The 22,474-nt window shown below is 22.8% G+C and overlaps 6 protein-coding genes across 6 annotated transcripts; 4 read left to right on the forward strand and 2 right to left on the reverse strand.

Annotated features, from left to right (window-relative positions):
• Positions 1-1,398: 1,398 nt before the first annotated feature.
• Positions 1,399-1,800, forward strand: PVVCY_1306330 (conserved Plasmodium protein, unknown function; the record flags this gene model as incomplete). The annotated part of the gene is made up of 1 exon (XM_037634802.1): positions 1,399-1,800. The coding sequence occupies one exon, from the start codon at positions 1,399-1,401 to the stop codon at positions 1,798-1,800; it is 402 nt and encodes a 133-aa protein (XP_037490849.1).
• A 1,282-nt stretch (positions 1,801-3,082) lies between these two features.
• PVVCY_1306340 (DNA/RNA-binding protein Alba 4, putative) lies at positions 3,083-4,316 on the reverse strand (the record flags this gene model as incomplete). The annotated part of the gene is made up of 2 exons (XM_008624304.1): positions 3,083-3,670; positions 3,780-4,316. The coding sequence occupies 2 exons, from the start codon at positions 4,314-4,316 to the stop codon at positions 3,083-3,085; spliced, it is 1,125 nt and encodes a 374-aa protein (XP_008622526.1).
• Positions 4,317-7,022: 2,706 nt separating this feature from the next.
• On the forward strand, positions 7,023-9,591 carry PVVCY_1306350 (conserved Plasmodium protein, unknown function; the record flags this gene model as incomplete). Its single annotated transcript, XM_008624305.2, has 14 exons — positions 7,023-7,074; positions 7,292-7,383; positions 7,528-7,566; positions 7,752-7,908; positions 8,049-8,086; positions 8,203-8,233; positions 8,363-8,406; positions 8,531-8,598; positions 8,736-8,772; positions 8,860-8,920; positions 9,041-9,085; positions 9,181-9,245; positions 9,406-9,448; positions 9,545-9,591. The coding sequence occupies 14 exons, from the start codon at positions 7,023-7,025 to the stop codon at positions 9,589-9,591; spliced, it is 819 nt and encodes a 272-aa protein (XP_008622527.2).
• Positions 9,592-12,244: 2,653 nt separating this feature from the next.
• On the forward strand, positions 12,245-14,293 carry PVVCY_1306360 (ethanolamine-phosphate cytidylyltransferase, putative; the record flags this gene model as incomplete). The annotated part of the gene is made up of 3 exons (XM_008624306.1): positions 12,245-13,804; positions 14,006-14,079; positions 14,239-14,293. 3 exons carry the CDS (start codon positions 12,245-12,247, stop codon positions 14,291-14,293), a joined length of 1,689 nt encoding a protein of 562 aa, XP_008622528.1.
• A 651-nt stretch (positions 14,294-14,944) lies between these two features.
• Positions 14,945-16,511, forward strand: PVVCY_1306370 (leucine-rich repeat protein; the record flags this gene model as incomplete). Its single annotated transcript, XM_037634803.1, has 6 exons — positions 14,945-15,116; positions 15,216-15,264; positions 15,465-15,571; positions 15,698-15,897; positions 16,143-16,237; positions 16,364-16,511. The coding sequence occupies 6 exons, from the start codon at positions 14,945-14,947 to the stop codon at positions 16,509-16,511; spliced, it is 771 nt and encodes a 256-aa protein (XP_037490850.1).
• A 120-nt stretch (positions 16,512-16,631) lies between these two features.
• On the reverse strand, positions 16,632-22,274 carry PVVCY_1306380 (conserved Plasmodium protein, unknown function; the record flags this gene model as incomplete). The annotated part of the gene is made up of 3 exons (XM_008624308.2): positions 16,632-16,703; positions 16,929-17,028; positions 17,194-22,274. The coding sequence occupies 3 exons, from the start codon at positions 22,272-22,274 to the stop codon at positions 16,632-16,634; spliced, it is 5,253 nt and encodes a 1,750-aa protein (XP_008622530.2).
• Between the last annotated feature and the right edge of the window lie 200 nt (positions 22,275-22,474).

The raw sequence follows: 22,474 nt of genomic DNA on the forward strand, positions 1-22,474 counted from the left end.
ACATTTTGATGTTTATATTGATAATTTATAACACGGTATTTGTTGTTTTGGGGGTATACCCATATTATGTAAAAAAGGGAGTGTCAAAAATATAGAATACGTTTTTAGTTTATAATATAGACATATTCCCAACCTTTAGAAATAAATTCCTTTGTCATTCACAAATTCGTGAATATATAAATATAATTATAATATGATAACTATATATTAAATATGTGCGTGTATGGATTCGTTGCATATCATAGGGGAAACATAAACTATTTGAGCTTAAGTATCTTAATATACGAAAATTAACTTTGTATTACTATATGCATCCTTTTATTAATTTTATATTGATGTAAAATGTTTTGTTCATCTGCTATATAAATATGGTCTTATATGTATCAATTCCGAAAATATATATTTATAATAAGTCGTCCGAAGTGTTAAATGGTGTCGATATTTAAAAGAAGGGAATAATTTTCCGAATAATACATTTATAAATCTTTATATTATTGTAATAGATTATTTAATTAATCGTCGTATAACATTATAAATACAAATTTATAATTATTGTTTGGGTTTATTATTTAAAATAAAACTGTTAAATGCCAAACAAGCTAGATATTTAGTGACATAGAACTCCTGATCGTGTATGACACCATTTAATTCTTGTTGTAAATATTTATAAATGCATATTTAAAACAATAGTATGCTTGTATTTTTTCAAATAAAAATATCTTTATATAGAACAGAATTTGATTCGTACTGTTGTAACATGTATTACACAATAAAGAGGTCTAAAAAATCGGATAAATGTGGGCACAAACTTTCAAGGGTTGTTTAAATTCATTTTTTTAAAGAATATTATTACATTGCTTTTTATTTAACTTTTTAATCACTGTAAGACTAAAACATATGATCATATACATGCACAACTATTGCTAATATATTTAAAATGTTTTAAGCTACTAATATTCTCTATATTTGTGGGAAATAACTATTAAAACGGTTTATTGGTTAGTGTATGCATGTTTTTTATATATATATGCGCACTTAAATATGTATATCGTTCTAAATATATTTTTTTGTGACATAAATTATATAAGATTTAAGGCATACATTAAATGAAAATATATGCGTTTGTTTTTCAGCATTTTATTATTTTTTTTGCATATAATTTTCATTTAAAAATTTAACTGTTTATTTGTTGCACAATATAAAAATACATAATTATTAATTTATAATATCTGTAATCTTATTTACGTTTTATTTTTATTTTTTTCAAAATTATATGATTTTTTATGATGCTAACCTTATAAAGGCTTTCCTCGTAAAAATAAGCGTACAGCTATTATAAATATATTTTTGTTTTTAACTGTTTTTTTGGTATATTTATAATCCCAGTATTTTTGAAAAATGTTGAAAAATAAACGAAAGGGACAGCATGGCGACGATGTGTTAAATAACAATGGAGAGAATGAATACAGTGAAGAAGCACATTATGCGGGAAATATTAAACACGAAGGATCAAGGCATTTTGAAATAGGCGATTATTTATCCAATAAAGAGAATTCAGGTGTTTTTAAAACGTTTTTCCTATTTGTACTATTACTTATATTATCACCCATAATTTTAATAGGTTTATACAAATACTTATTTATATTTTGTTTGAGAATGACAAAAAATAACGCTTTATTATATAGTATATATTTTGTGATTCTCTATATATTTTCACTAACAATACTGTATGCTTATTTGGCCTTTCAAGAAGACAACCGTTATTTAAATACCGAAAAAAATAAAAAAAAGACCATGTGAAATATCTCAATATATATATTTTTGTTTTGTTTTCCTATTTTTATTATACAATATTTTAGTAAAACACTAGCCACATTATTGATAATTATGTTAAAGGATATATAATATGGAAATTAATATAAACTTATTGTAACGTATTATATGAAAAATAATTATACTTTGCAATATGTCTCCATTTGGATATTTATTTCCCATCCGTACATTTACGTATTTATTTAACATTTGTGAGCTTGACATTTTTTTCCTTTTTATATTTATGTATGAAATATATAAATATTAATAGAATAATATATGCGATTTGTCTTTTTAGTAAAATAAAAGTGCAATATTACATTTTTATTCATGTTCTATTTATATCGAATGAAAATAATGCGGGCTTAAAAATATATGTCTCATTTTATTTTCCTTATAATTTTTTTTGTCTATTCATATTTATTAATATATATATGTGAATAACTGAACAAATTTAAACAAACCTTATAATGTGCAACCTTAATATTTAGTGATATTAATCAAAAAAAATTAATTCAATGATGGATTTATGCATACATCGAATATTTCTTAAAAACATAATTATAATTATTTGCAACTACCATAAAATTATTTATAAATTGAATTAAAAATATGAAAATTATAAATAGTTGTTTTGTGCTATAAATAATTTTTATATAATAATAGAGAACGATGAAAAAAAAAATATACATAAATAATTTGGTAAAAATGAATAAAAAAATTGGTAAAAAATCGATAAAATTGTAAAAATAATGATCGTGTGTATAAATAAAACTATGTGTATAGTAACATCATATAACTAATATAATGTTATTACCACAATTTTACTATTATTTTGCTTTCCTTTAGTATATGTATGTTATAAGCATGTTTATACACATTATATAATTCACAATCAATATTGTTATAAGGGTATATATTTTTTTTTCTAAAAATTCTCTCGATTTTAATATATGCACACGTACCCACGTACACGCACACACAAGCATATATAGTGACGTTTTTTATAGTATCTATAGTACATCTTATTTAGTTGCATAACTTTACATTCTATTTAATCTATTTTCATTTGTTCTTTTTAACACGACCTCACTCATTTTCGCTCGCTTTTCTTCTTTTAATTACAAACATGTAAACTTAATTATTTTATATAATATATATAGCATCCAAACAAAAATCTACTAATTTAGCATATTTTTTAGTGAATACTATATTATATATATAAAGAAAAAAATAAACAATAAAATGATCTCACATGTGTAATATATTTTTATTGTTCTTTTTCATTATGATTAAAAATTTGAAGTCCGGTTGTTTCTATCCATGCATCTTTAAAGACATTTTCATCATATGCGAAATTTAATCTAGGTGATGGGCCATGTCTATATCCAACAGCAAGACCATTTAAAATAGATTTTGCAACATCTAATTTAGATGCGCTGCTATGTTTAAATGCTTGTCCTGAGAATAAGCATATTCTGCATGTATTCATTCTTACATGTTTAATTTCTTCTCTTTTTACTAATCCATTATAATCACATAATGCAGTCATTAAGTTTTCTGCTGTTTCATGTACAGCATCTAAGAAATCTTCGACGCCACTGAAATTTTTTCCCTTGGGTCCTACAACATAAACCATACCCATATTTTTCTCTTTTTTATGGGGGAATTTTTTTTTGAATGTAACAATAAAAACGGATCCTGTTGTATTATCGCTTCCTTTTTTAAGACTGTTTCTAACTCTGCATAATGCTAATTTTACATCGGGATATTTTTTTTCAACACTTTCATATAAAACAGACTTAACTTCGTCATCTGGTTTATCGGCGTTTTCCTTAGCAGCCTTGGCTAATAATTCCTGTAAAACGGTAAAGAGAAAGAATATTTTATATATATAACCATGATCATGTTTATTTGTTGTGATCATTAAAATGAAGCATGTGCTAGTTTTTTTTTCATTTTCTTACTTTAAATAGTGATTCGTATTTATCAATTTCATGTCCATGTGAAGATAATAATTCGGAAAAGGCGGCGTTAATACCTTCTCCTCCTACATGTAAATTATTGTCTCCTGCATTGACTGAGCACATATATTCATTTGGTGATTCATCAAAAATTGGAGTAAATTTATCAGGTTTATCACAAAAACTGACATATCCTGGTGATATTCGAGATCCTTTAAATTCTGGATGTTTTTCCATATATATTTTTAATCCAGGTGTATATGAATAATTAGTATTAAAATAACTATAAGATGTTTCTATTTTAACAACAGTAGCAGCATTTTTAGATTGTAATGAGGCTTGTAATTGTACGCAAAGTGGTAAAGCATCTCCTAATCCACTAAGTATAATATATCTTGTGCCTCCTGCTAACAATTCCCTTGCAGTTCTTTCTAAAAATCTTCTAGTCCTTTTTACTGATACTAATAATACTTTTGAATTAGGGAATTCAGTTTCATCTATACTGTTTTGTTTTTGATTGTTTTTCTTATTATTCTCCATTTTGTTGTGTTTTGCAATAAATATTAACTATAGGTATATATTATATTAGTATGTGTATTTATAGAATATATATATCTATCAATTGATGATATTTCAAAAGTGTAGCTATATATAAATATAAGGGATAGATTTTATATAAAATATGGCCAACTTTTATGTATATACTTGTCAAAAAAAATATAACTTTGTAAAAATATTATAAAATAAAAAAAAAATAAAAAACAAACGATATATAAATATAAAGGAGTAAAACTGCGTTTAAGTATATTCACAATTATGTTAAAAAATACATAATTAAATTCACTGGGTTATTTATATTGTGTAAAAAATAAATTATTTTAAACTATATGATAGCAATATTTTATTTTGGCATTAACACTAATAGCGAGTAATAGTTATATGCATCATACTATATATAAATAGTGGAGTCCGGTACGTATTTGTTATACAATAACGGGATAGTATTTATAAGATATACAATATACTAATATATGTAAAGGATATTGCATATATAATCATAAAATTTGTGTTTTCATGTATATTAATTTTTTATAACTAAAATATATATACAAGCATGTAAAATTGTATTCCTATTGGAACCCTTTCTATTTAATTTTCCTTCTACATGTAATAAATAAATTAATTTTTCTTATTCCTATTTAATAGTTTTTTTTAATTTTGTTTGGCTTATATAATTTTTAATTTTGCATTCTTTTTTCTAAATAGTCGGTATTTAATATTTTATTGTGCGTTCTTGGCGCTTCGTTTTTCTTCCTTATATAACATTATTTCACATATCACGTTTATTTACGAAAATATGAAACTTTTCTAAAATTATGTTTTTTTTTGTTATTTAAATTATTTTTTCGTTTATTATATATATAAATATATATTTTTTTTTTTGTTTTCATATATATTATAGGTTTTTTTTATTTTTAATTTTTATTAATAAATTATATATAAGTGGGTATAATATATATATCATATGCATATAACATTGGTAGTATTTATTACAAAGTAATAATTGCAGGGCATAATGCTAGCATGTACATACATATCGTTTTTTAAAAAATATTTTTACATTAGTGTATTCTCGCACCCTACATGTGATAATAAATAAGTTCTTATATACATTTACTATTTATTTATTTTATTTATTTTGTATTTGACCTATGATCTAGGATAGGTTTCTTCGATTTTCATTAATTTATATGTTTCCCTTTTTTTTTCTTTTAATTTCTTTTTGTTTTTCCCTATTTCATATTTATTCATTACAATTCAATAAATCTTACACAAAATAATGTTACTTTATAAATACACGTAATGTTTTCTACAATATTTTTCACTTATATACTGTTATATATTTTATAATATTTTTATTATTCGTTTTATATTTTATACTTTATATTATATTTATGTTATTAAATGCACTTTTATTATAAACATATATTTATATATAATGTTATGTAATTAGGGTATGAATAAAAATATAGGTTTTATTTTCATTAAGATATAATACATTTTTTATAAAGGTGTACCAGTAGTTTTTAATATTTCTTTTAAGTATACATATTTTATAAATTTATTACATTGTTCTTATATTTTAAATAATCAGTTTATTATAATGCCCTTATTAAAGCATTCAACACATATGAGCTATTTTTGTCTTTTATCTACAAATAGTATATTGGTTATAATAAAAGTGTGCACACATGTATTCTTAGCGGTTATATAATTTTATTTACCCACAATAAATTGGGATAAAAAGGCTTTTTGCGTATATACGCACTATAATGATTATACAAGGAATAACACAATAACTGGTTTTTATATAAATTTAGTTAGTAGCATTTCAGTTTTATATGTGAATGCAAACATGCATGTACAATTGGGGGTAAAAATGAAAAATTTATAAGATAATAAAACATGGCTTTTAAATAAGGATACAAAATTAAAAAATAAGATCATGCACTAAATTTCTTTCGTGATCATTCAATATATTTGGTCTTCATTTTAATATTCGTTCTGTTCTTTTTGGAATAACTTATAATGCTTGGATTATTCCTAAATGGTTTACTAAAAAGGGGGTGATACAAAAAGGAAATTAATATTTTTATTATATTATTATTCAGGGTTATATTAAGCATTTTTTTTAATAACCTGTTACCACTTTTGGTGCTAGAAAAGGGGAAAAACTTATGTAGATTGAATATTAATAAAAGTATGATAATAGTAAAATAAAACATAACTATGAAAAAATTTAAGTTGCATTAAAATCTAATGAAAAAAAGAATTATATACTCTGAATTTTCTACACACTGTATGCAAGTGTGTATGCGTTACATTTATGCGTGTATATATAAATTTAGCCATTTAAAATGGCTTGGCGATTTGTTTAAATATTTATTATTTCGAAGTTATTTTATAAGGATCAGTGCATAAAAAACATATAGAAAAATAAAACAAATGTTATTTACAGCAAAAGTTTATGTACTAATGATGTACATACATCACAATGTAATGTAAATATATGCATATAAGTGAGGATGTCTGCTCACATAGTCTTTTCGTTCTAATTTGATGAGTATATATATATATATATATATATATATGCCATAAGGTTTCCTTATAAAAGATTCTTAATTATACTATAGGGCATTCATATTTCGCTTTTTGTTATCCAAATTAATATAATATTTTTTAAAAATGAATACCATTTTGTTTGTTTTTTTTTCGTATCTTCCTTTGATATTATTTGGTAAGGTATAATGATTATAATACATGTGTTTTTCTCTTTTTTCTCTCTCTTTAGGGTGCATATTATAAAGTGTAATTTGTAATAGACATCATTTGAAGTGTTACATACACTCTTACATCCATGGCATGACATTTCATTTATATAAAAATATATTTAGAAAAAAAATACATGTTCTCGACACCAAATAATAACGAAAATTTATGAAAATGTTTTTAAGGAGTTTGTAGTATATCGTTAAATAAAATATCTTTTGATGAAGAGATTAAGGAATATTTAAATCACTTCTTAATATTAAGAAACTCACAAAACGTATGTTATAAAGTATAATGTATTTTTCTGTGTTTATATCAAATGTTATAAATGTGTATATATAGCTTTTACCATTCTGATTCGTATACGCATATATAACACTTTGGAATATTTACGATGTTTTGTGAAATCTTCGATTTTTAGTATTGTGAAGGGAAAAACCTTCTTTTGGCCCCAAACCTTGTAAGAGAATTATGTCTATGCATATAATCTATATATTATAGATGATAACCAAAAATAAATATGAAAAAATATATAATAGGATAGAGAATATTATATTATTTTATTGATATAAAAAGTGTGGCTGAAAATATATACATAATGTACATATATATACTATGCATCATTCAAATAAACCACCTTTTCAGGGCAAACATAACAATCTAAGCAAAGTATTAGATATTTGCGATTATAAAAAAACGTGTGATTATATTTCCTATTCTGATAAAAGGGTATTGCGAAATTCTATTTTTTATGAAGATGATAAAGAAGTGGAAAATACAGGAGCAAATTGGATATGCTCAGGTTTTGCAAAAATATCATATAGAAACTATGCATACATGTTTATTAGTTTCATAAGCCTATTGTTTTGTTTATGTCTTATTCTTTTTTCTTATACACTCTTGATTTAATATATTTTTATTTTCTTATTTTATTTGTGTAAGGAAATAAATGGATATTTGCTCGTCCTCGAAAATATTGGGTTAGAGATATATTTATGCACTATTCTCAACTTATGGCTGATTCAACTAAGTTAATTTTCTATTTTAATATTTATATATTTTTAAATATATTGATTTTATATTAAATTGTTATTAGGTAACTGCTATTAAGGGGAACCATATTAAAGGTCTAAATTTTTTAATATTATTTATTCTTCTCAATTTATTGAATTGTTATGTCTGTCCCCATTTGTTTTATTATCATTTTCATAACAATGCTATATATTTTTTGGGCATTTTCCACATTTTGTTCGCAGATCAAATGAAAAATTATAGAACAATTTACATGAATATGTCAGGGGTATCTTAAAAGTGGAATAGAAGAATTAATAAAAAGAAAATAATAAAAAAATATATGGTAAAAATATGACTCTGATAATAATATATATTTTACTTTTTCTTTATATATGCATCATTTATATTAGGAATGTGACAAAAATAACATCCTAATGAAAATTTCAAAGGACATATCTCCAAAGGAGGCAGCCGAAGAGTAATATTTAAAAAAAGACAGAACAAAATAAAATTTAACGGCTAGATAGCAAACAAATAACATTTATCATATGTTCTCAATATTAATTGGGCATATTTATATTTTTTTCTATTGGTTTTTGTGAATATTATATTTAGGTGTAATCGAGTTCCAAATTGTGAATTTATCATTTTGGTAAAGGATATAATTAAAAATTAAGTTATCTCTTAGAACGACATATATGTATGTACATTTTTATTTTATTATTGCTTGTTTTTAAAGGATTATAACAAGAAATTAGGGAGTGAAGAAAATGATAAGCACATGTCTATCCTTTGTTCTCGTAAAAGAAATAAAACATTCTTTATTTTATGCATAAAGACTAGAATTTTGCTATATACATATATATATGTGGAACATTACTATCACATAAATACCTCTTCTTTCATTTTTTACATACTAGGCCCCCCTATAAATCGAGTTAGTAAATTAGGTTTTTTGATAGCAGGTAAATAAAGAACACCATATAGTGTTAAAATATGTTTTACAAATAAAAAATCCAAGGAATTAATATATAATTACTAAATGTTTTTTATACCATAGAAAAGAACAATGAAAGCAGGCATAATATAGCAAAAAACAATAAAGATAGGAGAAAAATCATAATAGTAATATTTTAAAACTCTAAGAAAAGTTTATATAATAGACACATAAACGCATGATAAATTTATAATGCTTTGGCTTAGATAGAAATAGTATTTTTTTTCATATATATTTTATTAGATTATTTTGCATATACACTAAAACACAATTTTTTAATTATTTTAGAACAAAGAACAAACGGCATTAAATGGGTCAATAGTTCCAGATGGTATGTTTTGTTAAATTTATTAAATTTGTCCGCATTTACCATGCTCACATACATATATATATAATGCTTAATGTATGTATATATTTTATATCTTAGATAACTATTACAACTATAAAAAGGGTGACATTGCTTATGCACAATGATAGTAGACGAGATAAAAAACTTTAATTACTTATGGTTACAAGTACCCTTATTTTCAATTTTATGAATTTATAATTTTAAGCTTATATGTACATATACGATAATTTGTATTAACATTTGAAAGGAAGAAATTTGTGCTAAAGGTAAAGAACTTTTTGTTCACAGAATAGTTGCAATTATTGAAAAAGGAATACAAGATAAAGCCACCAATCTGATAATATATTAGTTAACCGTTAGACTATATTTAAATATGTACTCATAAAGAAAGTGTTTTTTCGATATGCTCACAAAAATAATGAGTTACAATGTATTGGTTTTTTTATACTAATGTGGTATAGTCAAAATATATTTGTATATACACTATAAATTTTTATGTTTCACTAATATTTTTTTTATTTTGGAGAATTATTTTGCCATAGTATCTATGGAAGTATGTGCATATATTTGTTTTAAAAACGAAAAAAAAACTATAATATGAAATGAATATGACAAAATAAATATATAAAATGGAAAACTATTATATCCTTTGCATAAATATTTAATAAGCTTGTGTGAGTAGCAGCTTTAATAAAAATTATTTAGATGAAATTGAAGAATAATGGCCAAAGTTATTTTAATTTGTTACAAATATAGTTTAAATTATGATAATTAAAATATTAAAATTTTTTCCTTATTGCTTTTAAAATTAGCTCAGTATAATACTTATATTTTAAAACAAAGAACCAAAGAAGAATGTTAAGAAGTAATTATTTCAAATTCGAAAATGAACAAAAAAATATGCATTTTAATAAGTATGAATTGTATTTATTTAATTTTTCCAGCTTACAATAACCTGGGCAATTTTGATGAGTATTCCCGGTGCACTAGTCCTTACATCTGTATAATAATATATAGAAAAATTATATAAATTAATCTGGAGGTTTGCTTATAATGCCATGTATTTTTAGGGGATTTTTATTAACTGGCTTTATATTTAGCATATATATATGGGTGAGCCAAAGGAAATATATAATTTTTTATTAAACGCTAAGATAGTTTTGATTCACCTGTTGAGGTAATGCTTAGCGATTATATACGTTTGAAAATATATGATAATTACTTATACACAATCCCGTTTTACTGGGAAAGTAATTTAAAATTATTGAAAAAAATAGTAATGCATTTTTTTTAAATAATATTTTACTATATGCTTTTATTATATGAAAAAAATTATTTATTTATACTGAAATATTAAATATATAATCAAATATTAGTGCTTATTTTTCCGTTTTATATTTTACGAATTTATAATTTGGCAATAAAAAAAAAATATATATAAATGCATTTTTTTATACAATTATTATTATCATTTTATAGTGTTATTATATATATATGCATTTAATAAATTTAACTATGATATATAGAATATATATAATTTTTTAATATTGTGAATATTTATATACTAATGATTATATTAATAGTATTTTATATGTAAATCTCCATATATAGCTAATATATACTTTAATTATCCTGAAATAGCGACAAATTCATTTTGTTATAATTTTTATGAGTTTTATTTATTTATTTATTTATATTTTCATTTTTATATTTAATTTTTATATATTTACTTAGGAATACAAAATATATATTTTATGAATATATTTAATAACACCTTAAATATAGTATAAGCACTTTTCCCTTTTTATGTTTACATTTATAATTACATCTTTGATTTAGTAAATAACAAGTTCCTATATAAATAGGAATTTAATTATTTAATTTTAAAAAATCATAAAAAATGTAATACATATATTTTCTACCTTCACAGATTAATCATATTTTATTATATTGTTTACAACTATAGAAAAATGATATAAAATAATAATTGTTTATATGTATTAATATTATTAATAGTATCATATATTTTATCAAGATTTCCACATATATATAATACTTATAGATACCTACATAAATGAGTAATGTAGAAATAAGTATTGTATAACAAACCTTTATAAATGAATTTTTGTTTTCGTGCATAATATAAACACTATATATTTGCATATAATTAATTTGGTGTGGTTTTATTTTTTTTACGATTTAAATAAATCGATTTTTTGAGCTTCTTGTATAATTACATTTGTGCTATATTCTTTGATGCTTTTTTCTTTTTTTAATTTCTGATTTTTAAAATGTAATGAATAGACAATATATATAAATATTAATCCCGTATTCAAATTTAGCCTGATACCACGCATTTATCGACTCTATAAAATAGATATACATATTATCTTTAACTTTAAATGTGTATAAAGTACGTGCCTATGAACCGTATATAATATGCTTATATATAGCTATACATGTGTTTGTTTTACAAGTTTAATAGTTTAAAATATTATATTTTTTATTAATATATATTTAACATACCCTAGCTCAACATTACGATTTGTTAGCATACAATATATTACAAACATATTTAATTGCCATGCATTATATATTATTCATGCATATTTATCTTATTTAGACCTTTCTAAAAATTATAATTTTTTGAAACCAAATAAAATTTGGTATACATTTTATTTATATGTGTAGTTGTTTATGCATATATCAATAAAATACAATATATAAATAAATGTAAATAAATCAAACATATATACATTTGTAAAAAAAATAAAAAAAATGTCGAATGAATTTTTAGTTGATACAATTTATAATCATGAATATTTGAAAAAGGTTTTAGGGTTAATTAAAAGTATAAAGAAAAATAATAAGTTTGACTATATTGAAAAAATAAATGAGCAATTCAATATAAAGGACGATGAAGAAATATATAACAAATTTTTCAGTGAATTGGAAAACATAAATAAAAATGGAATTGTAAGTATTAATAATAGACGACGTAATCCAAATTGTATACATAAAATTCCCTCTAATTATTATAATAATCATCATGTAGAATGTTGTAACCATCACAATCATCACTGTTCTGGAAATCATCCGATTATTCCTGAATATGATAAGGATGTTCATAGCGATTTATCAAATAATTCTGAGGAAATTAATGAATTTGATATAGATTCTTTTGATTCATCATATGAAAAAAAACCCAAGGAAAAAAGAATATATGTGGATGGTATTTTTGACTTATCCCATTCAGGGCATTTCAATGCTATGCGACAAGCCAAAAAATTAGGGGATGTTGTTGTTGTTGGAATTAATTCAGATGAAGATGCTTTAAATTCAAAAGGAGTTACTCCAGTATATACACAAGACGAAAGAGGGGCATTAGTAGCGGGTTGTAAATGGGTCGATGAGGTTATTATAGGAACAAAATATAACGTAGATATGGAGCTATTAAAAAAATATAATTGTGATTATGCAGCTCATGGTAGTGATATTGCATATGATCGTAATGGAGTATGCTGCTATGAAGATGTACAAAAAAATAATCGATTAAAAGTATTTGAAAGGAGTTATGGGATATCAACTACAACTATTGTAAATCATTTGTTACAAATCGTTACCAATCCAAATAAAATAAGCGCACCTCAGTTAAATAACCTAAAAAATAATTCTCTATTAGATGTAAAGGATGAAGAAAAAAATAAAAATTGTGATACAAATAGTATGGCTAACAGTGAAAATGGTGCCGATAATATAAATTCCACAGAAGATAAAATGAAATTAAAAATTTCCAAAAGTGATTCAACTGATATAGATAATACCAAAGTAGTAAAGGGCGACAAGAAAAAAAACAGTGATGTATCATCATCAAATACAAAAGTCATAATAAGTAAAAATAAAGGGTATATAGCAGCTTCACAAATATATTTATTTATGGAAAAACATGAAAAGAAAAAGCACCATAAAGTTGTATATGTAGATGGATCATTTGATATGTTCCATTTGGGACACTTAAAAATGATAGAAAATGCTAGAAAATTAGGGGACTATTTATTAGTAGGAGTATATTCAGATGAAACTGTTAGGAAATTGAAAGGAAATCATTTTCCAGTTACATCAGTATTAGAAAGAACCTTAACAGTTTTAGCTATGAAAGGTGTTGACGATGTAGTTATTTGCGCACCATGGGTCATAAGCGAAAGTTTTATTAAACGCTTTCAAATTGACACAGTTGTTAGAGGTTCTATAGCAGATTATAATTATTCGAATTTTGGTCCCGATCCATATGCTGTACCTAAGAAATTAAATATATTTAAGGAAATTCCATCAGAATCGGTATGAATCATATTCCTATTAAATATAGAAATGATTAGAAAAATGCGCATTTATATATAGCTATATATTTTTATATGTATTGGAATGGAGCATATGCTTATTTCTGTAATTCATATGTTCATATTGGCCAAGTGTACAAATATGTGAATGTAATATGTAGGTATATCCACATTTCTATACATTTTTGTTTTTTTTTTTCAGGATATGACTACTTATGAAATAATGAATAGAATTGAGAAAAACAAACAATATTTGTTGAGTATCATCGCAGCAAGGTAAGTATTTTTGATAGTTTCCACGATTTATACATTATACTAGATATAGTTTTTGTTTTTTGTGAAATTGTATAACCCTTAATTGAGTAAATTTGTTTATACATATGCTTGCATACGAAACTGTAAACATATTACTTTATGTTATTGTCCTTTTTGCAGAAAAAAGAAAGAAGATAACATTTGGAAAAATAATAATTCATATACTTTAAAATAATATATATAGACGTATGTCATATATATACTGGCATGAAATTTTTTAAAATTAACTTTGTTAATATAAATATATTAATGGATATTAAATCATTTATTGATAAAAAAAATTATTATAAAAGCAAATTAAAATTTTATCCAAAAACAAGAAAAAAGAAAACATCATATTATTTTTATACTCTATATTATTATATTTGTTTTTAATATTTTTAAGAGTTAATTTAAGAATTTTGTTTCTTTATTTATATTTAACTTTAAAGACTTTATTATATTTTATTCCATTTTTATATATTTATTAACTATACATATATATATGTGCAAATATTTTTTCTATGTATGATATATATACTTTCTTTAATGATTCATATTAATTTATGTACAATTATTAATATTCATATTTATTAACTTTATGCATAATATAATATATGCTCCATATTCTATTAAATTTATATTATTTGTTTAAAAAAATATAAAAATACAAACTTTATTTTAAAAATAAAAGATAATAATTTATAATAGTTCCATGGATTTATATCCGAGCATTGGGGATGTTATTAGAATGTGCTAGGAAAGCATTTCCAAAATATTATATAATACTATATTTGTCGAAACAAATAAATACCAAACTAAATTATAACTAAAATATTATATAAAGATGGAATACGTATTAAACGATGATGAAATTAAAAGGGTAGTACAAAAGAATGACGCATACTACTCTCTTATCGAATTAAACGACGTACTATATTTAAATAATAAGTTATATAAAAAAATAGAATGCCTTCAAAACTTGAGCAATTTAAAAGCATTATATCTAAATAACAATGGTTAAAGAAATAAAATAATGAATAAATAGGCAACGAAACAAAATATAAAATGAATTAATTTTTTCCTTTCTATTTGAAATATTTGCATAACTTTTTCAGCATTGGAAAGGATTTGTGGATTGGACAGCTGTATAAACCTAGTTGCTCTGTTAGTTCAATATATAAATATGTGAATCGTATATATGTAATAAGCTAACTCATAATATTAGGCAAGCATAACGCTTGTCTACAAGTAGTTATATGAAGAGTTTCCTTTTTAGAGGCTATTTTATTCCATTATTTTACAAATGTTTTTTACACATTTTTTATTTATTATTTTTTATTTTTCTTTATCTTAACCATAAAAAGCTATTTAAACTCCAACAGAATTTCAAAAATTGAAAATTTGAGCTCGTTAAAAAAATTACGAGTATTAAATTTAGAGGATAATTATATTAATACGATAGAAAATTTAGGTAATTTCATGCTTTTAATATTTCTACTATTATGTGTTGTGGTATTTTTTATAAAATGTACATACTATTGATTCGATGATTATACCTGGTACATTTTTTATGTTATAATATTTTTTTTGATGATAGAAAACTTATCCTTCCTTGAAGATCTAAACTTAAGTAACAATTGCTTAGGCGATAAGGGATGTAGTATGGTATCACTTTTAGAAAAGAATAAATGTCTTACTATTTTAAATCTTAGTAATAACAAAATTGAAGAGGACATTTTGGAAAATCTTTACAACCTGAAACATCTAAACATTTTATATATAATGAATAACCCAGGAGTAATACCTTAAATTTATATACATTTTGATTTACATACAAATTATAATGAGTATATAAATTATAGTAATATATTCATGAATTATTTTTAAAATTTGTGGAGTATGATTATGGTACCGTAGTTGCAATGTCTTAAAATAACTTGGAAGTAGAATAATTTTTTGTGTCCATAATTAAAAAAGAAAAAATGTTATTATTTCTCATTTTATTCTATAATAAGTTTATTGTGCATTTCATTCCTTTTCAGCTATCAAAATATAAAAATTACCGAAAACTATTTGTGAATACATTGCCAAGCTTAACATTTCTGGATTATAAACCAATTACAAATGAAGAGAGAAGGTGATATTTTTAATTGTTTTTTTTTGTTTGTTTTTATACATGCAGCTTTATGGATAAGCAAACCAAACAATGTATATACATACACATTATATATGTATGCATATATATAATTACAAAATAAAACAGGTGCGTTAAAGCCTTTTTTGAATATGGAACGAAAGGAGAGCAAGATGAATTAAAAAAGATAAAACTAGAACAAAAAATGGAGCACGAAAATTCAGTTGAATGTATGAATTTATATACCTTATTTATTATACATATTAAATATTTTTAAGGTTAAAATGTGTAGTTATGTCTATTTAATTATGATATGAATACAACTGAATGTATTTATGTGCTATAATTTTCAGATTTCAGGAAATATTTGATGAATATTCAAGATGAAGAATAGTGATCAGCTTCTCAAAGAAGTATATAAAATCCGGAGGATATAATCGCATTTTTCTTCAATGTTTAAGTTCTTCCACTGAAAAAAAAATAACAATTCGAAAACGGTGTATAAATATGTGTATGTATATGTTATTTATAGGATTAACTTGTTTTGGCAGCATTTTGCATTTTTTCATGAATTATTGGACTTATAAATAGTGCTAATTTTGTAATAGCACTATATATATACGTTAATATTTAGCATGCCCAATTATAGGGAATATAAAAATAGTATTGAAATTTATTTGTGTATATAGGTTACCTCGCTCAAAAATAGTAATGATGTTGTATATGTTTTCCTGATGTTTTCGTAAACGTAGTGGCTCTCGTTTATGAGTATTTTATAGTCTTGATTTTCGTCACTAAAAGGGAAACAAATGAAATAAAAAATAGGATGTATTTATATGTTAGAGAATTGAATTTTATATAATATATCATGTTGTTAGCATATTATTTCACATTTATTGTGATTAATTTTTATAAAAATTATTATAATTTAAAAAAAGTATTGAGGTATATTTCCTTACAGTAATGCATTTTCCTCGGGAACACATAAAATTGCAACATTTTTATTTTGAATATCTTCAATAAGTAAGTTATACTTTTGATAGAGGTGAAATACGTTTTGTGGTATTTCAATAGAATTAATTTTTTTAAGGTCATTAAAAAAATGAATAAAATATATTTCTGTTAATGTGGGTGTAAGAAAATTAAGATTTAAAATTCTTAAAATTGTATTAATATCAGTATAATCTTTTGATGCTGTAAATAAATTTAATTTTTCTTCTTCTTTTTTATACCAATGGTAGCATGGTAAATTACTTAAAATATAATTAATATATTTATTATTTTTATCAAAAGAAAGGAAATAAAAATTAAGAATAACATGGACATAAATTTCATATAATCTGCAATAGTCCTCATCATTAAATGGTAAACTCTCGCTGTTTAGACATTCGTTAATTAATTGGAAATAGTATGATTTTATTATATTATTATAAAAATGAAATTTGCATAAAAAGTATATTATATTCAATTTATGGGTTAATGATAATTCGTATTTTTTGTTCTGTACAATTGCATCGTTTTTATTAGCATCTTCATTTTTTTCATTTTGTATATGAATTAGCTCACTATGATTATTTTTATTATTATAGTCACCCATAGTTTGATCTTCTATAGAATCATCAGTTATTTCGTTATTTATCGAATATGTATTGGTGTTATTATGAATATCCCCTTCGGTTTCTTTTTCTACATTACTAAATATGCTATTATCGTGATTTTCTTCGTTATCTTTTTCATATTCAATGACCGGCTCATTGCTTTGATCATATATTTCATCCTTTGAATTGCTTAAGTTATATTCCAAAATATTATGTGCCTCTTCAGTGTTAGATAAATTGTCGTTCATATTAGAATCATCGATTTTAAACTCATTCATATAATTTGCGTATCTTTGTGCTATTACAAAATTGAGATTAATCATATCTTTATTTTTTATACACAAAGACAAAAGCAATTCGTTTGTTTTGATAACATTTGGAATTATAGTAGTATTAGGGGCATTTTCTATTTGCTGATATATAAAATTAACGTAACGGTGCAATAAATTTTCAATAAATTGTTCGTTTATAAAATTTAATTTCAAGTAAAAGTGCAAAATAATATGAATAAAATTAAGATTAATGTTTCTTATATTAACTTTATTTAGCTCGTTATTTAATATAATTAATGGTTTTAAATATTTGTTCGATAAAGAATATTTAATAAATATTTGTTTAACTTTAAAATAATCTGAAATATCAAAAAACGGAATAAAATTTTCCATAATTTTAATATAATGTTTTATTAACATGTTTAAATAAGAATATTCTGATGATATATAAATATTTTGATAAATTTTTTTAATATTTAATAGCTCGTTTGTTAATAGTCTAAATGTTTTTATATCGATTATTTCATTTTTACATAGAATTATATTTTTTAAGCATAATGTTAATAATTTTATATATTTTTCATCATCATTTATGTTGTTAAGATAACTTATAAGATTAATAATATTATTTATAGAAAGAAAATCTTTTTCCAAATTTTGTTTTATATCTTCATTGTATTTGTTTTCATTGTTTAATATGAAATTTTTAATGTTGATGTCATATTTTATTCTACTTTCAATGATGTCATATATTATTTTGTGATTTATTTCAGTGTCCATTTTTTGAGAGTTTGGATGTAGACAAAAAATTTCATCATTTTTTCTATCAATATTGTTTATAATGTTTAATTTATCAAAAGTATTATTATATGTTCCTGGGATAATTTTGTAAGAAACTTGATCTTCTATAGTATCAGCATGCACAAGCATGCTACTAAGGGTTGGATTGGTCAATAGATCATCTGATAATATGGAAGGCATACCAGTACTATTTAAACTTTGTATCGATGTTTTTGTGCTTGAATAAGTTTCTTGGTGTCTTTTTTGAATAAAATGATTAAAGTTAATTTTAAATAAATTAACATTTTCAAAATGGAAAAATTTTAAATATTTTTCTATAATATGTTTAGTTTTATATTTGCTATTTAGAGATAAAAATAAATTTATTGTGTTTGTAGTAATATCATAATTGTAATTAATATTTTCAAAATTTGATGCATATATATTGTGAGTATATAAATTTAAATCATTAAAATGTTTTTGTGAATTATCTATATTTTTCCTCAAAAATTCTTGACTATAAGTTCCCCCATGAATATTATTATCATTTAAATTGATATTATTTTTATTATTTGCAGTTTCTTTTATTTTGAAATTATCTTGCTCACTTATTCTTTTCATTTTTGAAATATAATCATCAAGATATGTATCACTAAATTTGTATTGATTGAGGGTATTTTTATTAGTAAGATCTGATGAAAATTTTCCTAATATGTTTGTTTCTTCATTTTTCCATTTGGTTTGTAATAAATTTTCAACTCGTTTTGAAATAAAAAAATCGATAAATGGATGAAACACATTTATTTGGTTCATTATATTAATAAGAACACATATATCAGATATATCCAATTCATTTAAGTGTGTAAAAAAAATAAAATAATTTATAATTTGATCTTTTGTTAGTTCGTCATATTTTATAGATATATTTTTTATATAATCCTCAGAATTGTTTACAAATTTTTTATAATGAAATGCATATATATATTCATAAATATTCTCTAAATTTATAGAAGTCACATCTGTATTGTTGGAAAACTTGTTTGGTATCATTTCCATTATTTTCGTTTGCTCATTTTGTCTTATTTTTATGACAAACTCTTCATTCAGCTCGTTGAAAATTGGCAACGATGTTAACCCAATAAAATCATGTGTGCTTATTATTGTAACACTTTTTTTTGTTTTTAAATTATTTTTGATTAAATTATCCATATGCCCATTTGGAAAAATATTATTCTTCATTTCTTTTTGTATTGACCCAAATTTAGTAGAATTATTACTACGTGAATGAGGCGATTGAACTTGCTCATCTTTTTTCTCGGCTTTCGTTGTACTGAAGTCAAGCAAGTTTTGCAAATTTAACTTATCATTATTTTTATCAAATTCGCCATTATAAAAAATGGGGGTATTTAGTTTGTCCCCATTCCTAGAAGAATATATATCACGTTTTAATTCAAATGTATATTTTTTTGGTAATATTTGAATGCATTTAATTAAAGATAGATATTCTTTGAGGGTATATAAATTGATGTTATAATAAATTTCGTTGATAATATAATTTACAATGTGTTTACTGTCATTTATTAAATTTTTTCCTTTTTTTATATCGGAATAATTTTCAATATTTTTCATATTATCAATAAGATTACAATATATGTTCAATATGTATGGGTAGATATTGTTAGGGAAATTTATTTTATGTTTAACAAAATATTTAGTAAAAAATGTTATATTTTGTATAATAAAATCATTAAAATAGTATGAGTTGTCTTTTATTTTGGAAATATGATTAAGTAATGCTGTATTTTTTTCATTTTCTAGAAAAAATTTCATTTTTTTTATCTGGGTATTATCACATAATTTTAAATGTGTTTCTTTTAATTGTATAATAGCTACTAATAAATTATAGAATACATAAATATTAATGTTGGTATTATTTATGTCTGTCTGCGAATTGAATTTATTTGTTGCATCGAAATAAATGCAGTCGTTTTTTAAAAATGTGTAAAAGTTGTTTTTTAGTAATGTGTTAGAGAAAAATGATAAATAAGAATCGCTGAGAAAAATATTATTTTTTTTATTCTTTTGAGTTATATTACTTTTTCCTTCTTGATAATTATTCAAAAGTGAGGCATTACTATTGCTATCTCTACTAAGATTTGTATAACTTTGTAAATTTATCATAGGCGTTATGGCATTATAAGAACTATTTATGTCTACAAACATATCTGTAGTTTTTATTTTTGAAAATGCCAAATTCATGAGAACATATTTTATTTCATAATTATTAATAAAAGATAAATCTCGATATATCAAACTTAATAAACAAATATTTATATTTTCATTTTTTAAATAATTATAAAAAGATATCTCTTCCGTCAAATATTTCTTAAGTTCCATATTAACATATTTGTCAACATTTTTTGAAAGGAAATTTTTATATAATAAAAACATCATATATTGCTGTTCAATTCCTTTTTTTGGATTTTTTTTTTGGTTAGCTTTTATTTTCTCATAAATGCTTTCTAAACATGTTTTAGTCTGTTCATAAATTTGTGGAAACACATTTTTATTGCATATGTTTATTAAATACAATAGTATCTCGATTTTTTTATTCATATCAGTTGTATGATTAATATTATTAATTATATTTTGAAATAGCTTGCTAAATTTTCCATACATTTTGGCTTTTTCTTTACTGATTATCTTATTAGATAATTCTTCATTCTTACTTGTTCCAGTTTTTAAAGTTGTTAAGTGCATATTTTTATTCAACCATTTTAACAGTTCTGAAGCATTACTAAGGTTGTTCATTTTATTATTTATTATATTTAAGAAATTTTCATCTTCTAACGAATTTTTGGTATCCTTATTATAGTAAAGAAAAGTTTGCAACAACTTTTCAATTTCATCATTTGATTTTTGTTTAGGTGTGTCATTGGGGCTTTTATTTCCATTGTTGTCATTATCGATGTTGTTAAGAGAAAGATAGTTTCCCTTTACTTGTGAAATATAATTGTTTATAATAAATGGATATGAATTATAGAAATAATTGTAAAAGGCATTTTTTTGGTTAACAAATATATTATCTCTTAAGTGTATTTTTAAAATATAATTAGTCGTTTTTATTATATTTTTATTTTCATCATGATATTTGATCAAATAATCATTTGCTATATTTCTCTTAGCATTTTCATCGTTTTTGTTATCGTTGATAGAATTATCATTTTTTATATCCTCTGTTTTTTCCACACTTATATTAATATTATCATTATTTTTTTGGATGGATACATTTGTATTTTCATATCTTTTGATGCTCAGAAAAAATAACTTACTTTTTTTTTTTATTATTTCCTCACTTCTTTTTGGTAGCAACATATTTGTTTTCTTCATTTTGAAGTAGCTACTGAATAGATACCAGAGTTATGAGCTATGTGGGTGTATATATTAAGACGTATATAGAAAACTATATATATAATAAATATATGGCATACTGCGCTCATTCTCCACGCTTTATACGATTACTAATCAAAGCATAGTATTTGTGCAGCTAATTTCGTCCTCTCTACATTACACAATATATTGAAGTGTTA

Source organism: Plasmodium vinckei, assembly GCF_900681995.1.
Source record: "Plasmodium vinckei vinckei genome assembly, chromosome: PVVCY_13".
In the NCBI taxonomy this organism is placed as follows: domain Eukaryota; phylum Apicomplexa; class Aconoidasida; order Haemosporida; family Plasmodiidae; genus Plasmodium; species Plasmodium vinckei.